The 25,599-nt window shown below is 35.7% G+C and overlaps 1 protein-coding gene and 1 non-coding gene across 2 annotated transcripts; both read left to right on the top strand.

Moving 5' to 3' along the window:
• Positions 1–1,207: 1,207 nt before the first annotated feature.
• Positions 1,208–1,314, top strand: LOC113772667. Its single transcript, XR_003468629.1, has one exon. It is a non-coding gene; the product is annotated as a small nucleolar RNA R71 (small nucleolar RNA).
• Positions 1,315–6,158: 4,844 nt separating this feature from the next.
• LOC113771622 (probable disease resistance protein At4g27220) lies at positions 6,159–8,007 on the top strand. The gene is made up of 2 exons (XM_027316195.1): positions 6,159–7,901; positions 7,981–8,007. Exons 1-2 carry the CDS (start codon positions 6,159–6,161, stop codon positions 8,005–8,007), a joined length of 1,770 nt encoding a protein of 589 aa, XP_027171996.1.
• The last annotated feature ends 17,592 nt before the right edge of the window (positions 8,008–25,599 follow it).

The raw sequence follows: 25,599 nt of genomic DNA, 5'->3' as shown, positions 1-25,599 counted from the left end.
GAGTTTCCTTTGAAGTACAGCTGATACATTCTCTCCTACCATCACTCTTTCATCACCTCTTAGCTTTCTTTTGTTAACGCACAAGTCTTTCAAGAACTTTGCGTACTTGGGTATCTGCTTGATCGCGTCCAATAGGGGGATGTTTACTTGAACTTTGCGGAACACATCCAGGATTTCTTTTTCCTTTTCTGCCCTCTTTGTCTTTTCCAACCTGCAAGGAAAAGGAGCTATATTAGATTTAATAGGGATCGAAGGAATAGACGTTACCTTAGACTCTTCGCGAATGCGCCCTTCCTCTTCAATCTCCTTTTCTATCTCCTCCTCATTTTTGCTTTTCGAATTTACCAACTTAGGTCCCTCCACCTCTTTGCCACTCCTTAGAGTCATAGCACTTACATTCCTGGGATTTGGCTCGGGTTGAGATGGCAATTTTCCATAAACATGGGACTCTAGGCGATTAATGGCAGTTGCCATTTGACTCATTCGAATCTCCATATCCTTCATGCCTGATTTTGTGTCCTGCTGGAACTGATTGGTGCTCATGGTTAAAGCTCTAGTTTCTTGCTGGAGTTGAGCCATATTTGTGGTCAATGACCTGGTCTCTTGCTGGAGTTGGGCGGTAGTCGTGGCTAGACTCTTGACAATATCCTCCAAGGAACTCCCTGTGTTGGAGGATGAGGGTTGCAGTTTCGGTTGCCATGGTTGCTGAAATCCTGGTGGACGATTCGGAAATGAATTTTGTTGCCTGTTCCCGTAACTCAGATTGGGATGGTCCCTCCAGCCCGGATTGTATGTATTGGAGTACGGGTCGTACTGTCTACGAGGCACGGGCACGCCTCCAGCCATGTTCACTTGTTCAGCCCCATCTTCTTGCAACATAGGGCATGAGTCAGTATGGTGGCCCATATTTGTGCAGATTCCACACACCTTTGCTCGCGGCGTGTCTCTCATGGCTAATTGCCTAACAACCGACGTCAATTCCAACAGTTGCTGCTGTAAGGATGAAGTCTCTACCTCGTTGACTCTACGGGGAGGGTTGCTCTCACGTAAGCCAAATTGCTGGGAGTTCTCTGCCATGGCTTCGATGAGCTCCCACGCTTCCCTCGGTGTCTTGTTTGCAAGTGCTCCCCCACTCGTAGCATCGATGATACTCCTATCTGTTGATTGGAGCCCTTCATAGAAGTATTGGATTAACAGTTGTTCACTAATTTGATGCTGCGGGCATCTAGTGCACAACTTGTTAAACCTTTCCCAGTATTCATACAAGGACTCACCGGGATATTGTTTAATGCCGCAGATCTCCTTCCTCAAACTCGTAGCCCGGGATGCAGGGAAAAATTTTTCCAAGAATTTCTTTTTCAGCTGCGCCCATGTGGTAATACTACCTGCTGGTAGGTAGTACAGCCAATCTTTAGCTGCATCCTTGAGAGAGAACGGAAAGGCTCTCAGTCTAATTTGCTCTTCAGTGACCCCAGGAGGTTTCATACTAGAGCAAACCACCTCGAACTCTTTAACGTGCTTGTGGGGTTCTTCACCAGAGAGACCATGGAAAGAAGGTAAGAGATGAATCAACCCCGACTTCAGTTTGAAAGCAGTATTCTCAGCCAGAGTGGGGAATGTGATGCATAAGGGCTGGTGCGTCAGTTCCGGAGCAGCCAGCTCCCTCAATGTTTGGGTGTTGGCCATGCTTACTTCGTCTTCCGCTGACTCGTTTGCAGCAAATAAGTGCCCTTCTTTTTGCCTCTTGGTCTCTTGCCTCCGCCTACGCGCTGCCTTCTCAACCTCAGGGTCGTATACTAATTCACCTATGCGAGAAGAACGGGGCATAAACTAGCAAAAATACCAAGAAAAATAGAATAAAATAAAAATAAAAATAAAACAAAAACTGAATTTGAAAAGAAACAAATAATCCAAACGCCAGCTCCCCGGCAACGGCGCCAAAAATTGACAGGTGCCGAACCTGTGCAATAATAATTACTAAAAAGTCCTAATTACCACCTCAATTAACTAATTATAGAACAAATCTAAGTACTGGAGCAGGGACCCTAGGTGTGCAATGGGTTACTTAATTCACCCTGTCCCGAAGAGTTTGCTTGATCCAATATACCGGATTTGTCTATAAAAATACTAATTTTGCGTACAATGGCAAGTAGGGTCGATTCCACAGGGAGCAGGTAGGAAATTATTTCTTTCCAAATCAGTAGAACAAAATTGGGGGATTTTCAATGGGAGAGAAATAAATAAAATAAAAGTAAAATAAAAATAAAACGAACTAAATTCAAAACTAACTCACAAAACACAATTTACTAAAAATAGCAATTAATAAAAGTTCTACCCAAAGGATCAACTGCTCAGGCACGGTCCACTTAAATGATCATCGATGCAAAGATATTTCATCTATTCATCACTAGATTGGTTATAGTTATCAATAAGCTCTGACAACCAGTTCTTCCTTACCTTTCCGACAGTCAAGGTACGACCATTGACTGCTTCCCTAACCAGATAACAACCCTAGGTACGACCGTAGGAATTTAATTACCCAATTGCATTAAAGCTAGAAGAACCCAACCCTAACCAACAAACACGCTAAGAGGGTTTATTTAAATTAGATCTTGCGTTTCCCCAACATAAAACCAATTATGGTGGTTGCCACGAGGTGTCAATTAAATGAACAATTACGGATTCTATTTAATTAACGTGGCAGTAGGCTATTAAATTAAATCAAATACCCGGCCGTTGATATTCAATTAATAAAATACCCATGAACAATTAATTCAGAAAACGCACGAATAATAACGAATTGGAAGAAATAAAGAAAGCTTGATTAGATCTCACAGGTGTGATGGACCGCGCCCTTGCGTCAACCTTTGGGTAGAGGACTAAATTAGCCGCTCCTCATCGTATCAATCCCGTGCGATTTAATTGAATACATTCAATTGATTGCCGAGGAATTGGAAAAGCACAAGAGGAATCTCACGGAATTTAGAAGAGCCAAAAGTGAAAGAGTAAAAAGGGTCTCCGTTGTACAGAGCCCAGATGCAATCCGCAAAAATATCCCAATGTCTGGCCGCTAGCCGCCGCAGAAACAAAAGCAAAGAAAAAGCAACGAAAAAGCAAGGACGAAGCGTCTGACCAAAAAGTAGACAAAGAAAAATTAAAACTAAGGCTAAAAAGTTGATGTCCCCAAATCTTGCTTTGTCATTTTCTTTTTATAGCCGCCGTCCAAGAAGAAGCAAAAAAGGAAACGTCTGGTGCAAAGCCTAGTGTTGTCTCTAGAGCTCTGATCCCACGTTCCGAGTTCACGTGGACCACGGTCCGTCTTTCGGTTTCGTCCACCTTCCAAGGCGTGGCCACGCTCTGAAATGAAAGATCTTCTGAAAATTGCCTCGCGAGCTCATTTTTTATGACGACCACCTACAATTCATACGAATGTGAGATATGAGTTGAATCTCAGTACTTAGCATAGTAAATAGCCAAAATTAGGCCAAAATAACACTGCAAAATGTGCCAAATAACTGTTCTATCTCCGAAGTTTTATAAAGGAATTCTTCCCCTATGTGGTTATAAATAAAGTGAATTTAAGTTAGTTTTAGTTTGAACACTAGACAAAAAGATATAGGTTATTTGAAAATTCTAGTTTTTTCTTCATAATGAAAATTCTACTTCTCTATCCGTAGATATAGGTTATTTGACGGTTTACTCCACTACCCATGAACGTAGTTCATTTGATGGAACCATGTAAATCTCTATTTATTTTATCTATGTGGGGCTGAGTTTAGAGTTTTTTTAAACATGATAATCGAGCTATGTATGATTGTCCAACAAAAAAATTAACTGGCTTTTTAATCATTGCAGTTTCAGTAGCCTTTACTCTGACTTTCCTGAAAATTTCCTGGACAAGGGCCCGTTGGTTATCCTGTACTCTTTAAGTCACTGGACGTCTCCAACTAGTTCAACGTTTACCATCTTCCTCCATACATGTACTCCAAGAAGTAGTGAAAATCAAAAGAAACAAAGAAAAAATATTAACGTAATACATACAATTTGGCAGAGTTTCAAGGTTTTCAGCTTCTTCGAGTTCACTTGTCAATTTCAGGTGCAACTACAGTGAAATCACTTCCATCTGGAATTTGTATGTGTTTGGAGTTGTTTCTTATTTCATCATGTTATAATAGTTTTACATGGCATAAAAATCTTGATTCAATTATAATTCATTCACCAAAACTCAATGATCATCCTCCTTGGATTAGTGAAAGCTAAACCAAAATCTAATACAAACTCTTGTCTTTTGGCAGAGTCTTACAGTTCTCAACTTTTTCAAGATAACTTGTCCTGATTTCAAGGTACAATGATTTTATACTCGATCTTGAATTTGCAAATTTTTTGTAGTTGTTTCTCACTTCATCATGTTATATCTAGCTTTCTAAGGCCTGTAAACCTTGATCACTTGTTCTTCTTCTCAACACATGGAGTGCTCTGTTCAAGCTTGTTACAGGATTGATATTTCCTGGCAAGAATTTTGAATATTATCATAGTTGCAAAGTTGTATAGAGAAGATCAATGTTTGGGAAGAAAAATAATTTGTTTGAGCCATTGTTATCCTTACATTTTTTGGGGCACAGCTCCTGTTACTTGTTCCGTTTAGATCTTTAATTTGATAAACTCAAAGTTAAAAATAATGAAATAAAAAATTACACAAGGTATCTTACTCAAAGACTAATGAAGTACGTTTTGCTGCATAGTACTTCTTTTCTTTTCTTTTTTTTGTTGGACAAACAAAGAACATGCATTTTGTTGATGAATTTTTAAATTTTATAGATGAATCATGCACTTTTTTTGCCCTATTCTAAAAAAAATAAATTTTGTTTAAAATATCAACTATGGAAATATTTTGAAGCATCCAAAAGTTTTCGAAAAAATACATTAAATAGGATACTGACGGTGAGTGCAGAGATTGTTATTTGTGAGTGGTGAACAAGGGAGAAGCGTTTTAGAAAACTAGTCTTGAATGAACATCAATATCATTTAATTATCCTTCCGTTTACACGGAAGTGAAGACCATTATAGTATCCTTCTCTGCAACTTCTTGGATTTTTCCTCTCATCATTGTCTTTAACATCAACTTGTTGATAATGGAGTAGGTTTAATGAAGGAGGGTTAAGGTGTGAGATTGTAAGTAGGAGATTTTCGATTTAAAATCTCCTATTTATAAAAAAAAAAAGAAGGAGTATATTTTATTTAAACTATCCATTTAATGTTGATATATACCCAAAAAAAAATCAAACCTAAAGAAAATACTCGATAATTTCACTTCAAAATTTTGATAAGTTTATCCTGTAACTTAAATTAAAAAAAAAAAAAGCCTAGCTTGCACCTTTTATGCACTTTCCAGGAACAATTACATTAGCCTATAAAAGTTACGATAACTACCCAAAAATAGGGAACCATACAAGTAATTACTCGGACCCAACAGAAAACAAACTATGAAACAAACAACTATGCACTTCAACAGCTCCTTCTAAGTATCTACTTGATTGGGCTAAATCAGTAGGCCATCTCGGAAAGAACATTTTTTCATTCTTGGCAAATTGATTGTATGATTCCAGAAAGCTCATTTTAGCAGATAACAAACCCTTTTTCCACAATAGACCTCGACTTAGATATTGTAATGCTCAACTCTTTAAATCACTCATGGTCTCCTATTAGTTCAACTTTTATCATTGATTCCTCAATACTCAACAATCATACTCGTATAAAATCAAAAGAAAAACAGAAAAAAATTAGATACCTTTGGCAGTGTCAAGATTTTCAGCCTCCTCAAGCTTGCTTGTAAAATTTCAGGTACAGTGAGATCATGTCCATCACAATTTTGTAATGGTCAGAGTTGTTTCTTATCTCATCAAGTGCATAATTGCTTTACTGGGCACAGAAATCTTAGTTCAATTGTTGGAGTCTTAATTCAATATTTTTGGAGTTGCTTCTTAGCAGTGAAAACTAACGGAAATATAATACACACTTTTGTGTATTGGCAGGTCTCAGCGTCTTCAAGATAACTTGGCCTGCCAACCAAATTGTTTGGAGTAAATTTCGAGGAAGCTAAGCAGACAATTTGTCCATGCTTGGTGACTGATAATATATCAAGCATTGGGATTTATGGTATGGGTGGAGTTGGTAAGACCACACTGGCAAAGCACATTGAGTACCATCTCTCAGAAAAACCCAGTTATAAAGTGCTTTGGGTTACAGTATCTCAAGACTTCAGTGTCACCAGTTTGCAGGATAAGATTGCCAATGTCTTAGGTGTTACTCTATCAAGTAGGGACGAGGAAGACGCCAGGGCAAGAATATTGCGTGAAGCATTCGGGAAAATGCTGAAATTAATAGTACTCATATTGGATGATGTTTGGGAAGAATTTTGTTTAGACAGGGTAGGGATTCCTCTTCATCCAAACAAGTGCAGATTGATTTTGACTACACGCTCACTGGAAGTGTGCAACAGGATACAATGTCAAAGAAAGTTTGATTTGCAAACTTTGAACAAAGACGAAGCTTGGGATTTGTTCAAGTATAAACTTGGCAGAGAGCCCTTGCTTCAAGGAGATTTGAAAAGTATTGCCAAGTCCATTGTGGAAGAGTGTGATGGTTTGCCTCTTGGCATTATCACAGTGGCTGGAAGCATGAGAGGTGTGAGAGACATTTGTGAGTGGAGAAATGCATTGGAACAATTGAAAACATGTTCAATTGGGTATCATGAGATGGAACGAGATGTGTTTCGTATCCTGGAATGGAGTTTCAATCGCCTGGATAAATATGAAAGGAATTGCTTCTTGTATTGTTGTCTTTATCCAGAAGATTGGAAAATAAAAAGAAAGGAACTAATACGCCACTTTATTGGGGCAGAGCTGATGTCAAAACGGGACTCATGGTCAAAAGCATTTGATCAAGGTCAAAAGATATTAAACAAACTGATAAGAGTTTGCTTGCTGGAAAAAGCAAAAAATTTCGAAGGGGATGACCGTGTGAAGATGCATGATTTGGTCAGAGATATGGCATTAAGGATCACGCATGGAAACTCCAAACCAGAGAGCAGCAGAGATGATGTACCAAGGTTCTTGGTGAAAAGCTTAGGACAGAAATTTTCGAAAGTAACACAGGAAGAATGGACAGAAGATCTCCATGCAGTCTCCTTTCATTCAGTTTCATATGACGGTGCAAAAATAGAAGTTCCACCAGCCTGGTCACCAAATTGTCCTAAGCTCTCAACCTTGCGTCTTTCTTGGGTTTGCATAAAAGAAATCCCAGATTCATTCTTTCGGCACATGTATGGACTTAAAGTTTTGAATCTAGAAGGTATAACAGAGTTGCCAAATTTTGTTTCAGACTTGGTGAATCTCACTGCTTTGATTTTGGGGGGTTGTGAAAGCCTCCGATTTGTGCCACCACTGGGAAAGCTCAAGCAATTGAAGGATTTGGACCTATCCAAGACTGAGATTGAGGATTTTCCTCAAGGTTGGGAGTCACTGGTCAATCTCGAATGGCTTAACTTGAACCAGTGTCTGACTTTAAGAAGAAAGATAATACCAAAAGGAACATTTTCCCAATTGCATCGTCTTCAATTGCTAGTATTGCCACTCTCTGGTACTGTACAAGTTAATGATCCAGAAGTGTTGAACCAATTAGAAATTTTTGAAGGATGTTTGTCTTTTACGGACTTCTATAAAATTATTCGGTGGCCAAAATACTATAATGTTTATATCAATGACATCTTAACTGAGGATCAATTTTATGATATTGATGATGAGGATAGTGATTCTGAGGACCACCGGAAGAAAGAACTGTATTTCCATCAGTGTAAGCTTGATAGAGGATCTAACTATCTGCCAGATGATATGACACGTCTGGTAATCGAGGATTGTAAGGGCATTAGGTGCTTGTCAGATGTTTTTAGGAATTTTATAAATTTAAGCGACTTGTCTGAAGTGGATATTAAGGATTCAGCTGGAATAGAGTTCCTCTGGCAATTGTCCTCTGCTTCTCCACGTGATCAGCCGGAAGACTCTTCTTTTAGTCCACTCCGTGGTCTCGAAGTACTAAGCCTCTCCGGGTTGCCAAATCTGGTTGGTCTTTTTTACGAAGAATCAGAGCCGTATTTGCTTCCAGCTGGCACCTTTTCTTCCCTTAAACATTTGTGGATTTCTGAATGTCACAACATGAAGCAGCTATTCACAGTGCAGTTGCTGCAGAGCCTTCAAAATCTTCAAACATTAAGAGTTTTAGGTTGTGAAGGACTGGAGGAGATAGCAGCTTATGGCAATGGAGCAGGACAAGGAGGAGGAGAAGGCATCCAATTGACTTCAAGTGGAGCCAGTGCCATGGTCAGCCTTCCAAATTTAAGGTGCTTGAGTCTGGATATGCTGCCACAACTGAATAACATTTGCAAGGCAGCCATGATCTGCGATTCAATTGAGGAGATTAAAATATTTCATTGTCCAAAGGTAAAGAGGCTGCCTTTGTTTCCTCCTACCATCGACGGACTACCATGTCCTCCCAGCACGCTTCGTAAAATCAGGGGAGATAAAGAATGGTGGGAATTGTTACAGTGGGACAATCCTAGTGCCAGAAATGCCCTGGACCCATTTTTTAGCACACAGCTGTGAAGTCCATTTCTTTGTTGAAGACCACCTGTTTGATCAAAATCCTGACTGGTTCTCATGTATGTGCTTTCTTCCCTTCCTCCAATGTTATCAACTATCCCCTTCTTTTGAGCTTTTTTTCCCCAAAATGATCTACTTCTCCACTAGCATAGAATTTGCTATTGCGTAGGAATCCAGATTAACACTTTTCGTATTGAGCTCAAGTTTTTTTTTTTTTTTTTAACTTTCTTGAGGTGCAGAACTGCTAACACCTTTTGAGCTGTTCCGATGGGAAAATGGATTTAAGTACATTAGTTTCTCTTCTTTCTTCTTATTTATTTTTGAGTTCAATGTCATTATTTTTTACATTAGTAGAATTACAAATTAATTTACATGATCGTACTTGTGTTAGTATCATGGATGAATTAGCTTTGTGTTTCTGACAATACTGATCAAGTGTAATTTGTCAGTATTTCTCAGGTTATAGGTAGCCACAAAATTGCCACTGCAAGAAGGGTGATGTTGCAAAAACAAGTGTTAATTGAAGCCTTGTCCACCAGTACCAAAATTCCTTTCAAGACGTGCTTCTTCTTTAGCTGTACTATAGTTGCTGTTTTTCATCATGTTTAGCTTTCTATTCCTACCTAGATGATGTTTTTTCTATACTTGATTGTAACTATAGCAGTGATACAATTTTCTGTGACTATTCCTTAATTATCAACAAAAATGTTTTGGGGTAATATGACAAAATTTTTTATCATATTTTACTCCAAGAATGTTTTTTCACTCTATCAATTTAAACCATTCTATGTATGTGCTTTTTCCTAATTTCCATTTCAAGCAATTATATATCCAGTTCCACTGATAATTCTTTAACTAATATTGGGGTTTGGGTTGTACGTGCATGTTAAAGAAGGATCAGAATAACATTTGAATCCCTTCTGGAGTTAAGTATCTACATTTAGAATAAATGAATAGAAGAAGCTTTTACATCGACTTTTCTGCGTGACTCGAGTCTTTTATGTCTGCTCCTTGGCAGCAATTATCTATGAAGAGATCAAACTTGTATGGAATGTTCTTTTTCAGAAACAAATGCATCAGGAGTTTTCTCTTGCAAGTTGCAAGAGCCAGGCACTTGTAGATGTCATCTGATATGGTATTGACTTTTGTTGTGAAAAATCAGAGTATGTTGGAGATGGCCAGTAAAGCAAGCATCAACTTGCTAATCTGCAGTCCTGCGATTTATGAAGAGGCAAGATTCGAGGTTAGTAATCTTTAATCAAGGAACAATCGGAACTAGTTATTTTCCAGCTCATAGTTGATTGATTTCAGTTTGAGCCTAATTCAGAGTCTTCGCACCACAAAGAACTCAATTTAAGTGACAGCGAGAAAGTCCTCTATGTACTCTGTTTGCAGAAGAAGGATTAAGCTTATTGGCAAGCCACCGGAGCACGATATTCGCACAGTCCCTTATAATAGCTGATTCATCAGGCAAGATGGAAATGCTGCTCAATGTTTTCATGTTATAATTGCTGAGAACTAGTTTTTGGCTGCGGCTGATATGGAATTCTGGCAAATTCTATTGCAGCATTCATTGGTGGTATCAATATTATCACATGTATCTAGAAGTTTTAATGAAGCCAGAATGCTGTCAAGCTTATGAACATCTACAGTAGGACATGAAGCTAGGGAAGACCAGCAATCAGTTGCTGTCACACTCAATCAATATTATACTTTCAGCTGAAGAAAAATTCAACATACAACATCCTGAAAAATCAACACACAATCAATCAGCAATTAATAACAACCTCTTATCTAGGTGAACATGAAGATTAAAGCAACTTCAAGATGTAGAATATATATATATATATTTTTTGGATGAATGAATGTCATCAAAACTCAGCCATTCTTCTGCCCTTCCATCTTTGTACCTCAAATTCTTCATCAATCGGAAGACTTGATACAACCAGTTCAGATGCAACTCAATTACGGAACTTTAATGTTTTATGTAACAATGTACAAGCCTAAGATATTGCTAATAAGTGGTAAAGCTTCACCTCCATCAAAGACTACTTATTCTTACACAGAATTTTGTTTCTGGTTTCTAACATGGTAGGGATATATTGAACTCAAAAAAAATCCTGAACTGGTGGGCTATCTTGGTCAAAATAAGGGCCTTGTTAACTGAGAACTGGAGTTCACCATATTTCTTATTTAATAACTACTTTAAATATGAGTAAAATCCAGTTCTTAGCACAATATTTGGTCATAATCTAAGGGAAATATTCACAAATAAAACATACAATTAGTTCTCTAACATCTAATCTTGTATCAACTGATATAGGCTGCGAAATCTTAACAATTTCAGTACCCTTCATTTTGTAGTGTGGGTCTCACCTCTACTTTTGCCAAGTTTCTTCCCAAGGCTTTCTCACCAGTTTTCCATGATTTTCATCGTCAACTTCAACATCTTAAAGAGAATTGCCTTCTCCCCCTATAAGTCTATCATTCATTTGAGAAAAGTCTTTCTAGGTGCAAATTTCCTGGATGTTTCCTTTCGTCAATGTGAACGCCAAGCCCTTGTAATGCTGGTCCTCTGCCAATAATGGAGTAGCTTTTATTGTCCATTCGTCCATACGAAAAGCATAAGGAAAATAAAGCAGTAGTAAAAAATATAATTAAGTACTGCGTTCAATTAATATAAAGATTGCCACAACTAACTGATGAATGAAAGTGGTATAAAGCAAAAAGAGATTGAAATTAGAGGGGAAAAGTTGAAGACATGTCATTTCACCAAAATGTCACCTTTTAATACAAAACATTTAAATACAATTTTTTTGGTCGGAAAATATTTGTGTGAATTTGGCTCTAGTCATCAGTACATATCAAAGCACGTAATCTTAGGACCATAGGTTACTTATGCGCACATATTTTCAGGATCATAGGTTACTTATGAACACAACCCTCATATAAACAGCGAGATTCAAATGCATGACCTTTTACGAAAAAATGATCCGTCCTTACCAATTAAACTAACTTAATGTTAACATACTAGAAAATGAGGCAAGAACCGTTGCTGGTGACTAGGGTTGCAAACGAATCGAGCCGCTCGCGAGTCGCTCGAGTCGAGCTCGAGCTCAGAATATTAAGCTCGTTAGCTCGTGAGCCGGCTCGTGAGCTTGAGTATTTTTTTATTTTTATTTTTATTTAATAATAAAATTACGTATATTATATATATTTTTTATTTTTTATTTTCATAGTAAAATTACGTATATATCCTTAATATTTTATTATTTATTCAGAAAAAATATTATTTTATTTATTTTTTTAAAAATAAAATAATTATTTTTTATTTTTTTCGAGCTTGAGCTCGAGCTTGGCTCGACTTGATTCGAGTCGAACTCGAGCTTGAAAATTGCCGGCTCGTCGAGGTCGAACTTGGTAAAATTTAGTCGAGACTCGGCTCGATTAGCTCAATACTCGACTCGACTCGGCTCGTTTGCAACCCTACTTGTGACAACCGTTCCCAACTTTTAAATATCATATTGTGGCTAAAAAAGAAATTTAGAACGTACGTTCCAAATAGCACCATATAACGTTAACACAGCCGACATATACTTTTCATTATAAATGGAAATGGCACTAAGTGCCACGCATCCTCATGCAGAGAAGGAGCGACTCAAATGCATTTTTAAAATTTAAACAATTCAGCAACAAAACGATTTTTCCCTTCTTTTTTCGTTTTCATTTTCCCCCGACTCCTCAACTTTAGCTTTAGCACGAAGGAGGGTGGAAGGTGAAAAGAGCATTTGTTGTTGTTTCAATTTTAAACACTTCGGCATGCTTTACTAGTTCCACCTTTTTTACATTGACCGACTTTAGCAAAGTCTTGAATCATAATTTCATAAATTGAACAATGTGGTTCCTGCTGAGAAGCTACACGGATGGATGAAAAGGACTAGCTGAATATATATAATTTCGCTCATAAAACTTACCCAAAGAAAGATATGTATGTTTACAAACTTTTGACTGATTCCTTCATAATGAGTCTGATTTCCTAAACCTTCCCCGTGATCTCCCAACTTTTACTCTCTCTCACCAATGTTGATCATGCTCTCATTCATTCGTGTCTCTACATGAAAAGTTATTGAAAACTAGTCCACAAAGTAGAAGCCAGAAAGGGAAGTATTGGCGGGCTTGGCAGCTTATCACCTTATAAGCGCTGAGATTTTTGTTTTCCAACATTTCAAGGTAACCAAAAATTGGTTAACCCTTTTTTCTTTACTTTTTTTTCTGGCTTTTTGTTCATTTTGTCTCGTCTTATTGCTTTTATTTTGTGTCTATTGTTGCATGAACGGTTCGGAATTAAGTACATCTGAAATTGCATAAAAAATAAGTATGTGATCGGTTGCATATCATTGACTTGAAAGAAAGTCTCGTTTACTCGTCTTTTTGCAATTTTTACTGGCCATCGCATAAATTATTAATATCACTTGGGCTGTTGGCTTATGGAATAAAAGATTCGTTTTTGTTGTTCGCTGTTCATTGGTAACTTTCCACCTCCGCTCCTCGTCCAATTAACAATGATAACTGTTCACTTACAACAAGTGAAGCTATGCTTGTTAATCAGGAGGAAAGGGAAAACCGCAGTTGATGATAACATTAATAGATATTTGATGAATTTTGAATTAAAACTTTGAGAAAATGTGGCAATGGTTGTAAAGTAGGAATTAATTTCCATGAAGATTTCTATCTCTCTCTCTGGTTGCTTCTAATGACTCTGTGAGTGTTTTAGGCTTTTAGCAAGGAAAAAGAGTATGCATACGTGCTTTTGATCGCTAGTAATTGGTATCCGTGCTTCTGGTTTTTCCTGTTTCTTTTTTCTTATTTTTAATGATCTATTATTGTAATTAGAAAACGAAATAAGAACAAGTACCACATCAAAAATTTTTATGGCCTGTTTAAGATAGAGCCACATACATGCACCTATATTTTTGTAAAAATAACAGAAAGGAGAAAGAAGAAAAAAAAGGTTATACAAGTGTATCTATATAATAATTGAAGGGTTGAACCTGGTTATAAGAAACTTATGTGAGGGTACTGGCTGTCAAGTTTTGAGTCTTGACTGCATTACAAAAAGAAAAAGAAAAGAAAATTAGTATCATATTTTTCAAGAATTTGGTATGAATATTTTTCAAATACCTTACAAATATTAGTATTATCTTTATATAGTTCAAAGGGAGGTTCTAAATCTTCTAAAGGGGAAGAGGGTAGAGGAGAAAGGGGAGAGGTAGAGAAGATTTTCAATATCTCCTCGAACCGATCATCATCTGACTAGTGTCTCTATAGTTAAACTACATTTTAGAGACACAAATACTAGTGTTGATTGTGCAAATAATCATCCATAAGATGCCAATTATATCATTCTAATTTCGCCTAATAATTTTAGATATGACAATGGGGACAGCAGGGCTTGGGATGGGGGGAAGGAGGGGGCATTTTTCTCCCCCTACTGTAGATGGGATGGGGAATGACGAAAGAAATCCTGTCCCATGACTCCCATCCCATTAGAATTTAAATGATACTGTATATATTTGTGGAATATAATATAGATAACGTAATATGATTATATATATATAATATGAAATTGTGGTAAAATAATGTAATCTTTCTTTTTAATTATCTTTTGCTTTCTTTTTATTTATTTGGTAAAAGGATATCTTTCTATGTTGGATTACCTTTTTTTTTAGGGTAAATTACATTTTACCCCCCTGTGGTTTACCCTTTTTTTACATAACCCCCTATAGTTTCAAAAGCTATACATAACCCCCTCATGGTTTGGATTAAAGTGTCAAAGTAACGGAAATAGTCACTCGTAACGGAACTTCTAAAAATGTCGAAATTACCCTTATAAATATATGACACATTAACCCCGTATGATTTTTATATTTTACCATATAACCCCCTTATGGTTTTCAAAATATACACATAACCCCCCTTGGTTAATACATAAATTTCAACCTTACATAAGGGTGTTTTTGACATTTTAGGTAACGCCGTTACGAGTGACTATTTCCGTTACTTTGACACTTTAATCCAAACCATAAGGGGGTTATGTATAGCTTTTGAAACTATAGGGGGGTTATGTGAAAAATGCTAAACCACGGGGGTAAAGTGGAATTTGCCCTATATAATTTAAGCCATCAATTATTGCAACTTTGTCTTCTTGTTATATTTGTTTGCCCAGAAGTATATGAGAATTGAGGAGATTAATAACGTTGATTCTTCAAATTCTTTGGGGAATTGAGGAGTTCTACTTGCGAAGGAGAAGGGTTTTTTTTTTTTTTAATTTTTACTAAAGTTTCTACCTGCTCATGATTGATAAGCAGCTAATTAAGACTAAGGTTGGCACTGAAAGGCCATGGGGAAACTTCTAGGGGAGTTGCAAGAAACGCTTAGGAAGTTGATGGGTATGCAGAAGTAAGAGGAGATATATTAATACTTGAGTCAGTGTTCCTCATTTAACTAAATATTTTGAAACGCAAGAAAACCAAAAATCTTAGCCCAAATTTGTTTGCATGGATTGGGAGGTTAAGAATGATGATAAGAAAGGCCCCAACACTGATGGAATAATTTGTAATGTAGAGAGATGAATGATTGAGAACGCAATTAACACTAGCAAAAGAAGATAAAAATGGAGATATTTGTGTTCCGGAAGATAACAATAGCAGGATTGACGGGACTTAAATGAGATTGAAAAAATATTAGTCATGGGACTAATGTAAGAGGGACTAAAATGAGTTACGTCCATTTTGATGCCGTCCAAATATTCAATGAATACCAATTCATTTTTTGATCTCTTTTTTTCCTGATGATCCATATGCCTCAATTTTGCTTTGTTTATTTTTAATATCATTGGTTTTTCGAACTTTGTAAAAGCTCTATAATTCTCTTTAATATCATGAATTAATTTTTCAACTAAACAAAATTGACTTATCCCTTTTTAAAACAAAGTGAAAGACATGCAGTCAAATAATTAGTTGACTTCCGAATAATGGGAAAAACTGGCCAGACTACTGGGAAGGCTTAGGATATCACATGCAGTTGTTTAGGGAAATCACATTTATAATTTCTAATGAAGATTGGAGAAGCCGATCAATGTTTATAAACATTGAAAAAAAAACTATAATTGACATGAAAATCTTTCTTCAACCACCATGCTTGTAAAGTTTTTCTACGCTGATGCGGTGTCAAATTTTCCTTTCTTTTAATATTAGTGGAAACACAACGGATCTGGTAAACAGCTTATATCATGGATGTGAACAATAATGTGTCTCTTTCTTCTTCTTCTTCAAGTTTTATCAATTTGATTTTTGGTTTTTTTTTTCTTGTTCTTCTTTGATTTTTCTTAATCCAATTAATTTTTGTTCTTTTTGTTCTTCTTTTTTTTTAAAAAAATTTATTCAATATTTTGTTCTTTCCCGCAAAGCATGGAATTGGGAAATTAAAAAGGAAGTATAAGAGATTTTTTTTTTACCTTGTTCTCAACTGATTTTGAAAACTTCATTTTAACTTTTGATTTTTGGAAATTTATTTTATTTTGTTCTCAACTGATTTTAGAAAACCATTTTTAGAATTTTTGGGTCCAAAAAAAAATTTGAAAATCAAAAGTAAGTCTTGATGTGCTTTTGGATTCTGATTATGGTACTTTTTCATGTAGACAAAATTACTTTTTGTATTTCAACATAATTATTATCCAACTTAAGATTAGATAAATTTTTATAGTGTTTCTATGTTCTTCCTATTCTTGTCTCACTTTCAAATGCATTTATACGTCTCTTTTTTTTTTCCCCATCCACCATTTAATCTTCATGAGAAAAAAATTAATCAATTACATAAAAAATTATTTAATTAGCTCAAAAATTTACTTGTGCACTATATAAGGATAACATGGTCATATTTCTGTCAAAATTAGTTTTTTGACTTTTTTTGGAGAACACCTATAAATTTATTAAAATGACTTTTTTTAATAGTAAATGGGAACACATGAGTTATTCTGAAAAATCCGATTTTTAAGTTTCAATTGTATAAAATCAGGTTTTACGAAATCAGAAATCAGTTGAGAACCCCTCATTAATTTCCAACCTAAACCCGTGTCATAACGTTGAGACGAAGACAAATTTGGTGAACAGGATATAATGAGGAGATTGATAATATATAATTGAGCCCGAAATTATTGTGACTAAATTTATTTGCTCGGTGAACTATATCAGAATTGAGGAAAGTGATAATGTCGATTCTTCAAATTCTTTTGGAAAGGAGTTGTATTACAGGAAGGAGAAGGATTTTTTTTTTTTTTTTAACTTACAAGTTTTTTGATAAGCAACTAAGACATACGTTGCCATTGCAGGTATGGGGAAACTTCTAGTGAAGAGTTTAGATTTAATACTAGAGTCAGGGCTCGTCATTTGAATAAAGATTTTGAAATCCTAGAAAACCAAAAATATTAGCCCGAATTCGTATGGGTGGACTGGATGTTGAGAAAGTTGATGAGGTCCCAAACCCGCAACTTCAATGAAAATTTCCCTTTTCTCCGCTTCTACTTCGTGGACTAGTTTTTAATGAATTTTCACGAACAGAGTCGTATGAATGAGAGTGCAATCAACATTGGAAATTACATTAATCTATATCTATATTATCTATATCTATACTCCTTATAAAAGTACGAAGCATCTAAGCAAGTGAAGCGTAAACAAGTTGAGTGCAAGCATATGACCAAACTACCTTCATTTTTTGTCTTAGTTTTTACTATAACTAACGTACTCTTTTGTCTAATAATTAGAATTATTTCATCTTAGTTACGGTAGTAATGAAGTGAATGAAAAAAAAGTAATGAAATGAATGAAATGTTATCAATTAACTCAATAACATTAGTAATTAGAATAAAAACTGAAATGTTACCAACTCTTTCAATAATGTTAGTAATTATGATTAAAATGAAAATTTCTCTCATTTAAAACTATTTGCCAACCTTTACACTTCTTCTTCAATTATTTCTTGTACTTAAATTTCTTGCTCAAAGCAATGGCAAAGTATTGAATAGCCAGCCAAAATACACATGCTCTTAGAGCAAAACAACTGCATCCAAGAAAAAGAAAAACCTTTTATTGACTTGGAAATGAAGGGTCTATAGGCATGTAGAGCGTAATCAAGTTAAGTGTGAAGCATTTTTTGTCTTAGGTTTTACTATGGCCAAACCACCCTCATTTTTTGTTTTAGTTTTTACTATGACCAAAACATCCTTGGGTCTAGGCAAGTGGAATGTAAGCATTTTTTTTGTCATAGTTTTTACCGCGACTAAAGTATCCTCATTTTTTGTCTTCATTTTTACTATGACCAAAGTACCCTCATTTTTTTGTCTAATAATTAGAATTATTTCATCTTAGTTATGGTAGTAACGAAATGAATGAAATGTTACCAATTAACTCAATAATGTTAGTAATTGGAATAAAGATTGAATGTTGCCAATTGTTTCAATAATGTTAGTAATTAAGATTAAGATGAAAATTTCTCTCGTTTAAAACTATTTTCTAACCTTTACATTTCATCTCCAATTATTTCTTGTGCTTAAAATATTAAATTATGATATTTTTAATAGAATTTCACAAAAATATTTATGTTGTATAATCCTATAATCACGTGCAAAGCACATGACTTATTACTAGTAATTTCAAGTGAGAAGTTGGTCAATAATTATAAAAATAAATGCATGTTTATATTACGGTTTGGTTTCATGTCATTATCATTAATTAATAGCAACTTAGATTACAGGGAAGGAAAAAGGAATTTTAATTTTAATATCTTTTCGTCCTTAGGAGGAAAAATGCAACTAAGAAGCGACGATGGGAAAGTTTCAAGAAAGGTTTAATCATCAAGATTCACCAACTTTTGCTTATACTCTTAACCACCAAAATTCACCATACTTTCTACAAGGTAATTGATAATAGATAGATAGATAGAGAGAGAGGTCCCTTTTCTTCATATTGGATAATGGCAATTTTCAATAATAAGTTCTCAATTTGAAGGATCATACATTGATAAGCACTAAGCAAAGTTATTGAATAAACAAAGTTTTTTTTCCCCTTTTAATTCTAAGACACAGTGCCACACGTAAGAATGCGTGCCCGTCTGACAAAGTTATTTCCAGTAGAAAATTAGAGAGCTGTTTGTTGTAATAGTTGTAAAAAATTTAGCTTTAAGGGTCCGTTTGGTTGGACTGAAAATATTTTCCTAGGGAAAATATTTTCTATCGAAGTCATTTTCTTGGAAAATCACTTCCTTCCCCATAATTTTTCAGTGTTTGGTTATTAAGTGAAAATATTTTCCAAATTCCTTTTTTCATAATTTTCCGGTGTTTGGTTTGTCAATGAAAATATTTTCTGATATATTTGTTGATATGTTGCAAATATTTTTCTACTATCAAAACATTCATTTCATTACAAGCTAATTTTAGTTTCTATCCATTATAATCATATTATCATTTCTATAAAATATCTATTCATATTATACCATGAATTCTTAAATGGAATTATTAATGGAATCTTGAATTTATTCATAATTTGTTAATTCTTGCTGCCGACCAATGGAGCTTTTCGATTAGCAAATCTTAGATTGGACCACATAATGCCACACCATATCTGTTAAAGGCCATAAGCAAAAATTGTCCTTCTTCCTAAAGAAAACAAAATTCAGTTACATGCACTTCAGATTGCACACTAAACCCATGTACCATCGTAGGCTGTAAACATCCAGCTAATTCAATAATCTGAGACATAAAATTGCCAGATTTTAATATCTCCTAATTAGTCTTTAAGACATAATTTTAATCCTCCTAATTCCAAGCAATAAAAGGCAATGGAGATGAACAGCAGCAAGATGTCAAAAACCATACCAGAAAACTGATTGTAATGAATCTTCAACGTCCACACTTTCAGAAACCAAAATAATGAATCAAAATATTCAAACTCCAGCCTCACGTACTATTGAAAAAGTAATATCAATCTACGTAACTGGTTTAAGCAAGTGACGGAAGTACTCAGCCTACAGAAATCCAAAAGGAAACAAGTAGGATTCAGTAACTTCTCCATCATTATCAAGTACAAAGAAAACTCCTCTCATGCCATCGAAGCAGAATTTGCAACTTCAAAGTACTTTATTCGACGCCCCAATCTTTCTTGAACCTCTCGAGAGAAATCAAACGAAGTCTTTGACTCTTCGCCATAAATGCTTTTCCTAGCTTCTCATTTTGCACCAAATGCTCGAATACGAAGTCCAGAAATTCTTCGCTATGGCCTTCTATCTTCATAATCTCGTCATGTAGTTGGTTGACATCAAGCTTGTTTGCACTAATTTTGTTCAAAGCAGCTGCCACTTCTCCAAGTTGTTGAGACATCTTTTCAATGTCTTCATTGCTGCTATTTCTTTTACGATGTTGTTTGGTTCCCGATGATGTTGCTCTCACTTCTGAGGATCTTGCACTAGTCACGTCCTTTTGTTCTACACTTGTCTCTTCACTTGTCTCCACACTTGTCTTAGGAACAAATGGAGTTTCCAAATTCACATCGACAAATGATTTTGCAAAAGACCCGGTGGCCAGATCTTTCCCAACCACAACAGCCATTTCATCATACAACTCGATTTTATTATGAATATACTTGTCATGGCCTGGATTTTCCTGCGTAATCATAAACCAGAAATTTCAATCAACAATATAACAAATCCAGGTTTAGTGCAAAAATTCAAAAGAACAAGAAGTCCTCATTTGACATTCCTAACAGTCTATTCGGAAGTAGATTTGTTGAATTCAAATTCTTAATGTTTATTTCTTTTCTTTTTGTTGCCTTTATAGTGCCTTCGAAGCTAATCTACACAATTGGAGTGAAATTCTATAGTCTTGAATGGTGTTGGAGTTGTGATTGTCGAATGATGATGCTGGTGTTTCCTCTAGTAATTGTACATATTAGATTGGCTGGTAATGAGTGTAATGACTCGGCAGCTTGAATGTATATGTAAATAGGCAAGTGTTGTAGCAAATCAATCTTGCTTTCCTCTTCTGATGTTTTAATGCAGGCAAAACCTGCACCAGTTTACTAATAGTACTTGTTTTAGTATATGGTATTCTGAGCCAATCAATTGCAGGAATTGCACAATCTTGCACAATTCATCAGTTGTGACCAATTGATTATAGCCAACTAATTCTGTTTCAATTATAATCTCTAGAACTATTTGTTTTGGCCCTTTCGGGCTTCATGTTGTCATCTGTACTCGGCAAAACGAGGCTTTCAACGAGACAACATTTATCACTGACGTTATTGAACTCCTTGAAAAGCCTAACGGATTTGGGCAAAATGGACCCGAAGGTTCATGTGGAAATGTAGATCCTCCATATTCAAGCACAGTCCATTAGATTCCAGTTAAAATCACAGGCTAGAGGTGCAGTAGAAAATGCTATGACTTCAGCTGGTTCATGGTTGTGCAGGGCAATTTCTAATAGGTATTTGTTCAGATGAACAAACTAGAAAATCAAGCTTGTGCAGGGCAATTTCTAAAGTCACTGACTTGGGAAGCTGCCCTGCTTGTGTTTCATTTCATTTGAGGAAAGATTTCAGTATATTAAGACAGAAGTATTTCCACAGTTATATTCCCTTTTGAATCAAGCAGCCGCGGCAAGAATCAGCCCGTGGCTTCACAAACTCAATGAATTCACTAAAACTTTTACCAATGGTCTAAAACCCCCAAAACTCAGCAGCCAAATTAATTCATTAGCATCAATCAAATCAGATTTAACCCTAATCAGGTAAGAACAAACTAAAACAAAAGCAACCCACAAAAATTCATTCAAATGGAACTTCAAGAATCTACACCAGTAATTCTAGACAGTTTTTCAAAGGAAAAGGGAGGAAAAAACAACTAACAAGAGATCATACCTCTGGAAATACTTAAGGAATCTTCACCCGTGTTGGAAATGCTATTGTAGGAACGGGAATGAGATTGTGCTTAGGCCGTCAAACAAGCTTCTGAGACTGCATAAGCAAACACATCCACAATGGCGGGCACAGCTCACAAACAAAAAGTTGACTGAAGAGAGAGAGATGGTTACCGGCCGCAATGGCAAAGTCTAGTTCCGATGACTAGAGAAATGGACCACACAAACTCACACTCACACAAACGCATCCACACATGACCGTTGATATTGGCAGCTTTTAAAGGAAAAAAAATGAGAGAGAGAGAGAGAGAGAGAGAGAGGGAGATGATCTGTTACCTCCGAAATTGGGTCTTTGTCGGAGTTGGAGATGCCGCCTGCGAAGAAGGAGGGATTTGTTTGCTGATGAGATGTCGCCGGAGGCTTTTTGTTGGACTGAAAGCTTTTATTTGCCGGAGATGAGGAGATCTCGCGGCGAAAGAGAAGACTGCATTTTAGGAAGGAAAATAACTTCACAAAGACAGATGGGGAAGTTATTTTCCTCTTCTGGGTGTAATTTATTTTCTACCGGAAATTATTTTTCCAAAAAAATTAACAACCAAACAAAAGAAAATATGGAAAATGTTTTCCGGAAAACCTTTTCCTTCCAAACAAACAGACCCTAAAAGACTTTAAGTAGTAAATTTGCTGAGACATCAAAACTTTCATTCTTTTTTTTCCAATGAAAGTATATTTTCAGTTATTTTTCCTACCAGGAATTAAACAATAAAACATTCATTTGCTTGTCATACAAATTGAAAGAGGCGTGATTCCAATCTGTAAACGAACATAGAAATTTGAAGGTAATTTATTTAATTAAGCATTCCTGGTACCTCCGTGTAGAAGAATGTTCTTGCTGCTTAAAGTTGTTTAGGGCCGCGCGAAATTCTGAAGTTGCACTCACTTCAACCTCTCAAGCAACTGATTTTTGCGATCTTTGTAGTCTCTTCTAGCGCTCTTTGTTATCTGACAAGATAGGATTCCAAATCTAATAATTGGCGGGACAGGTGACCTGGATGATGGGGTACGCCTGGCCAGCCGTCCAGGGACTTTTGAAGATACAAATAAGTTGGGCCAAAGTCAACGCACAAAATAAAGCCACGTCACCAAGTGAGGAGAAGGAAAGATTACGATGTCGTTTAAAATACTAGAAGACAAAAAAAAAAGATAAATTCTAAACAAACACCAAACGCTGGGAGTAGCATGCTTGGATTGAATGTAAGAAAGATGATATGCTTCCAAACCCACAAATGGAATGAACGTTTTCCCCATTCCAAGGCTCGTACCGTGTTGATCAGTTTTGAGTAATTTTTTCATGTAAGAGATGAATAAACAAAAGGGATAATTTCAGAAACCTCCCTTGAGGTTTCTAATAATTTCATTCACCTCTCTTCAAGTTTGAATAATTACACTAACCTCCTTTCATGTAGTAAAATGACTATAATATCCTTTATTTATAAATAATTCTTACAAACAAAAATATCCTACAATTACAACGAGACTTTCATTTTAAAGTAACGGTTGCTACACAAACTAAACTCTTGTTCTATCTTTCCGACTCTCTCTCTTACCTTCTTTTTTCTGCATCTCATAATTCACTATTTTTTCGCAAATAGATCCTCTCTCTTTTTTTTCTTTTTTATAAGTATTATTGAATTGAAATTGCAAAATGACAAGTTGCCGGATCATATTTGTTGTCAAACTAAACGAAGGTAAAAAAGATGGCGGTAATACAGAATACATACAAGAAAATGAAAGTGATAGCTAAAAAGGGAAGGTGGATTAAGGAAGGTGATAGAACGGTTATTTGGTGTATTTTGCACTGTTATTTTGTGTATTTTGCTATTTTGTCCTAATTTTGGCTATTCACGGTACTAGGAATTGGAATTTCACTCATATTCGATATTTGTGTGAATTGTAGGTGGTAGGCATGAAAAATGATCTCGCGGGGTAAATTTCCAGAAGACTTTTCGTCTCAGGGCGTGGCCACGTCTTAGAAGGTGGACGAAACCGAAAGCCGGACTGCGGTCCACGTGAACCGCGAGAAGCATGGGATAAAAACTCCAAAAGGCTAGCTTTTGTTGGGAGGAATTGGGCCAGACGTCTGGAGAGCTCCTGCGGCGGCTATAAAGAAAGGAAAAAGCGAGATTCAAGACATCCCTACTTTAGCCTTAGTTTTACCTTTTTGCAAGATTGGTCAGACGCTTTTGTTTTTCCTTTGTTTTCTCTGCGGCTTTGGGTCAGACATTGGAGACTTTCTCCTTTTCTGTAGCTTTTGCTTTTATGCGACTCTGACTCCCGAATTCGCTCTTTTCGCCTTTGACAATTCTCCGTTGGCTTTTGCTTTGTACTTGCGGCTCCAATACAAGACAGAGCCAGGTTTTTCATTGATTGTTTCTTCGATTAATACATCCTTCCCAATTTCTGGGCAATTGATTCTTGGGGAATTAATTGAATGAATTCAATTAAATCACGTGAGATTGACACGATGAGGAGCGGCTAACTTTCTCCTCTACCCAAAGGTTGACGCGAAGGCGCGGTCCATAATACCTGTGAGATCTAATCGAATTTTCATTATTTCTTCCATTTTATTGCTATTCGTGTGTTTCCTGAATTAATTGTTCATGGGTATTTTATTGATTGAATATCAACGGCCGGATATTTGATTTAAGTTAATAGCCTACTGCCACATTAATTAAATAGAATCCGTAATTGTTCATTTAGTTAAGGGAAAATCGTCCAAAACGTCCCTCACATTTTATAAAATAACTTTTTTCGTCCCTCACTTTTAAAAGTGTAATTTTATATCCCTTACATATTCACATCGGACAAATTTAGTCCCTAACTAGGTTTCCGATCATTTTTCGGCCGGAATCCATCGTGTGCAAGGCACGTGATCATTTTTTAAGGGTAAATTTGTCAAATTATATTTTACATAATCTGATCTATAGCCCTCCACATTTTATAAAATAAATTTTTTCGTCCCTCACATTTTATAAAATGATTTTTTTCATCCATCACATTTCACAAAATGAATTTCTCCATCGCTCACATTTCAAAAAATGAAATTTTCATTTCTCACTAATTATGTGTGTGAATACATTTTTTTAAACGCATGTATATGTTTATTTGATTTTGCTTAATAATAATAGCATAAACACATGTATGTAATTGACCCCAACTTGTGGGCTATCTTCTTTTTTTGTATGATTATGACTAATATTTACCAATAGAATCTTAATTTGCATATTCTTATTGTATTTTGACCGAAAATAGCTTTATTGGCTAACTTGACAATGAATGCAAGATTATTTACTAACTAATACCAGATGAAATCAAATGATCACGTATAATATATGGTATTCGTATTGTTAAGTGAAATCAAATAGACACATACATATATTTATGTTGTTTATATTATTAAGCAAAATCAAATAAACATATACATGTGTTTAAACAAAATGTATTCACACACATTTTTTTTAGGGTTTCCCTCACATACATAATTAGCGAGGGATAGAAATATTCATTTTTTGAAATGTGAGGGATGGAGAAATTCATTTTGTGAAATGTGAGGGATGAAAAAAATCATTTTATAAAATGTGAGGGACAAAAAAATTTGTTTTATAAAATGTGGAGGACTATAAATCAGATTATGTAAAATATAATTTGACAAATTAACCCTTAAAAAATGATCACGTGCCTTGCACATGATGGATTCCGGCTAAAAAATGATCGGAAACCTAGTTAGGGACTAAATTTGACCGATGTGAATATGTAAGGGACATAAAATTACACTTTTAAAAGTGAGGGACGAAAAAAGTCATTTTACAAAATGTGAGGGACGTTTTGGACGATTTTCCCTTTAGTTAACACCCCGTGGCAATGATAGAACGGTTATTTGGCGTATTTTGCACTGTTATTTTGTCCTAATTTTGACTATTC

This window comes from Coffea eugenioides, chromosome 5, assembly GCF_003713205.1.
Source record: "Coffea eugenioides isolate CCC68of chromosome 5, Ceug_1.0, whole genome shotgun sequence".
In the NCBI taxonomy this organism is placed as follows: domain Eukaryota; kingdom Viridiplantae; phylum Streptophyta; class Magnoliopsida; order Gentianales; family Rubiaceae; genus Coffea; species Coffea eugenioides.
The sequence above is the reverse complement of the archived record's forward strand: the minus strand, read 5'-3'. Positions and strand labels throughout refer to the sequence as shown.

Excerpts from the sequence above, each read along its gene's own strand:
- LOC113771622 (XM_027316195.1), top strand. The coding sequence starts at position 6,159 with ATGGGTGGAGTTGGTAAGACCACACTGGCAAAGCACATTGAGTACCAT. Across the intron at positions 7,902-7,980 it reads CAGATGATATGACACGTCTG|TGGATATTAAGGATTCAGCT; the intron begins GTAATCGAGGAT and ends ACTTGTCTGAAG.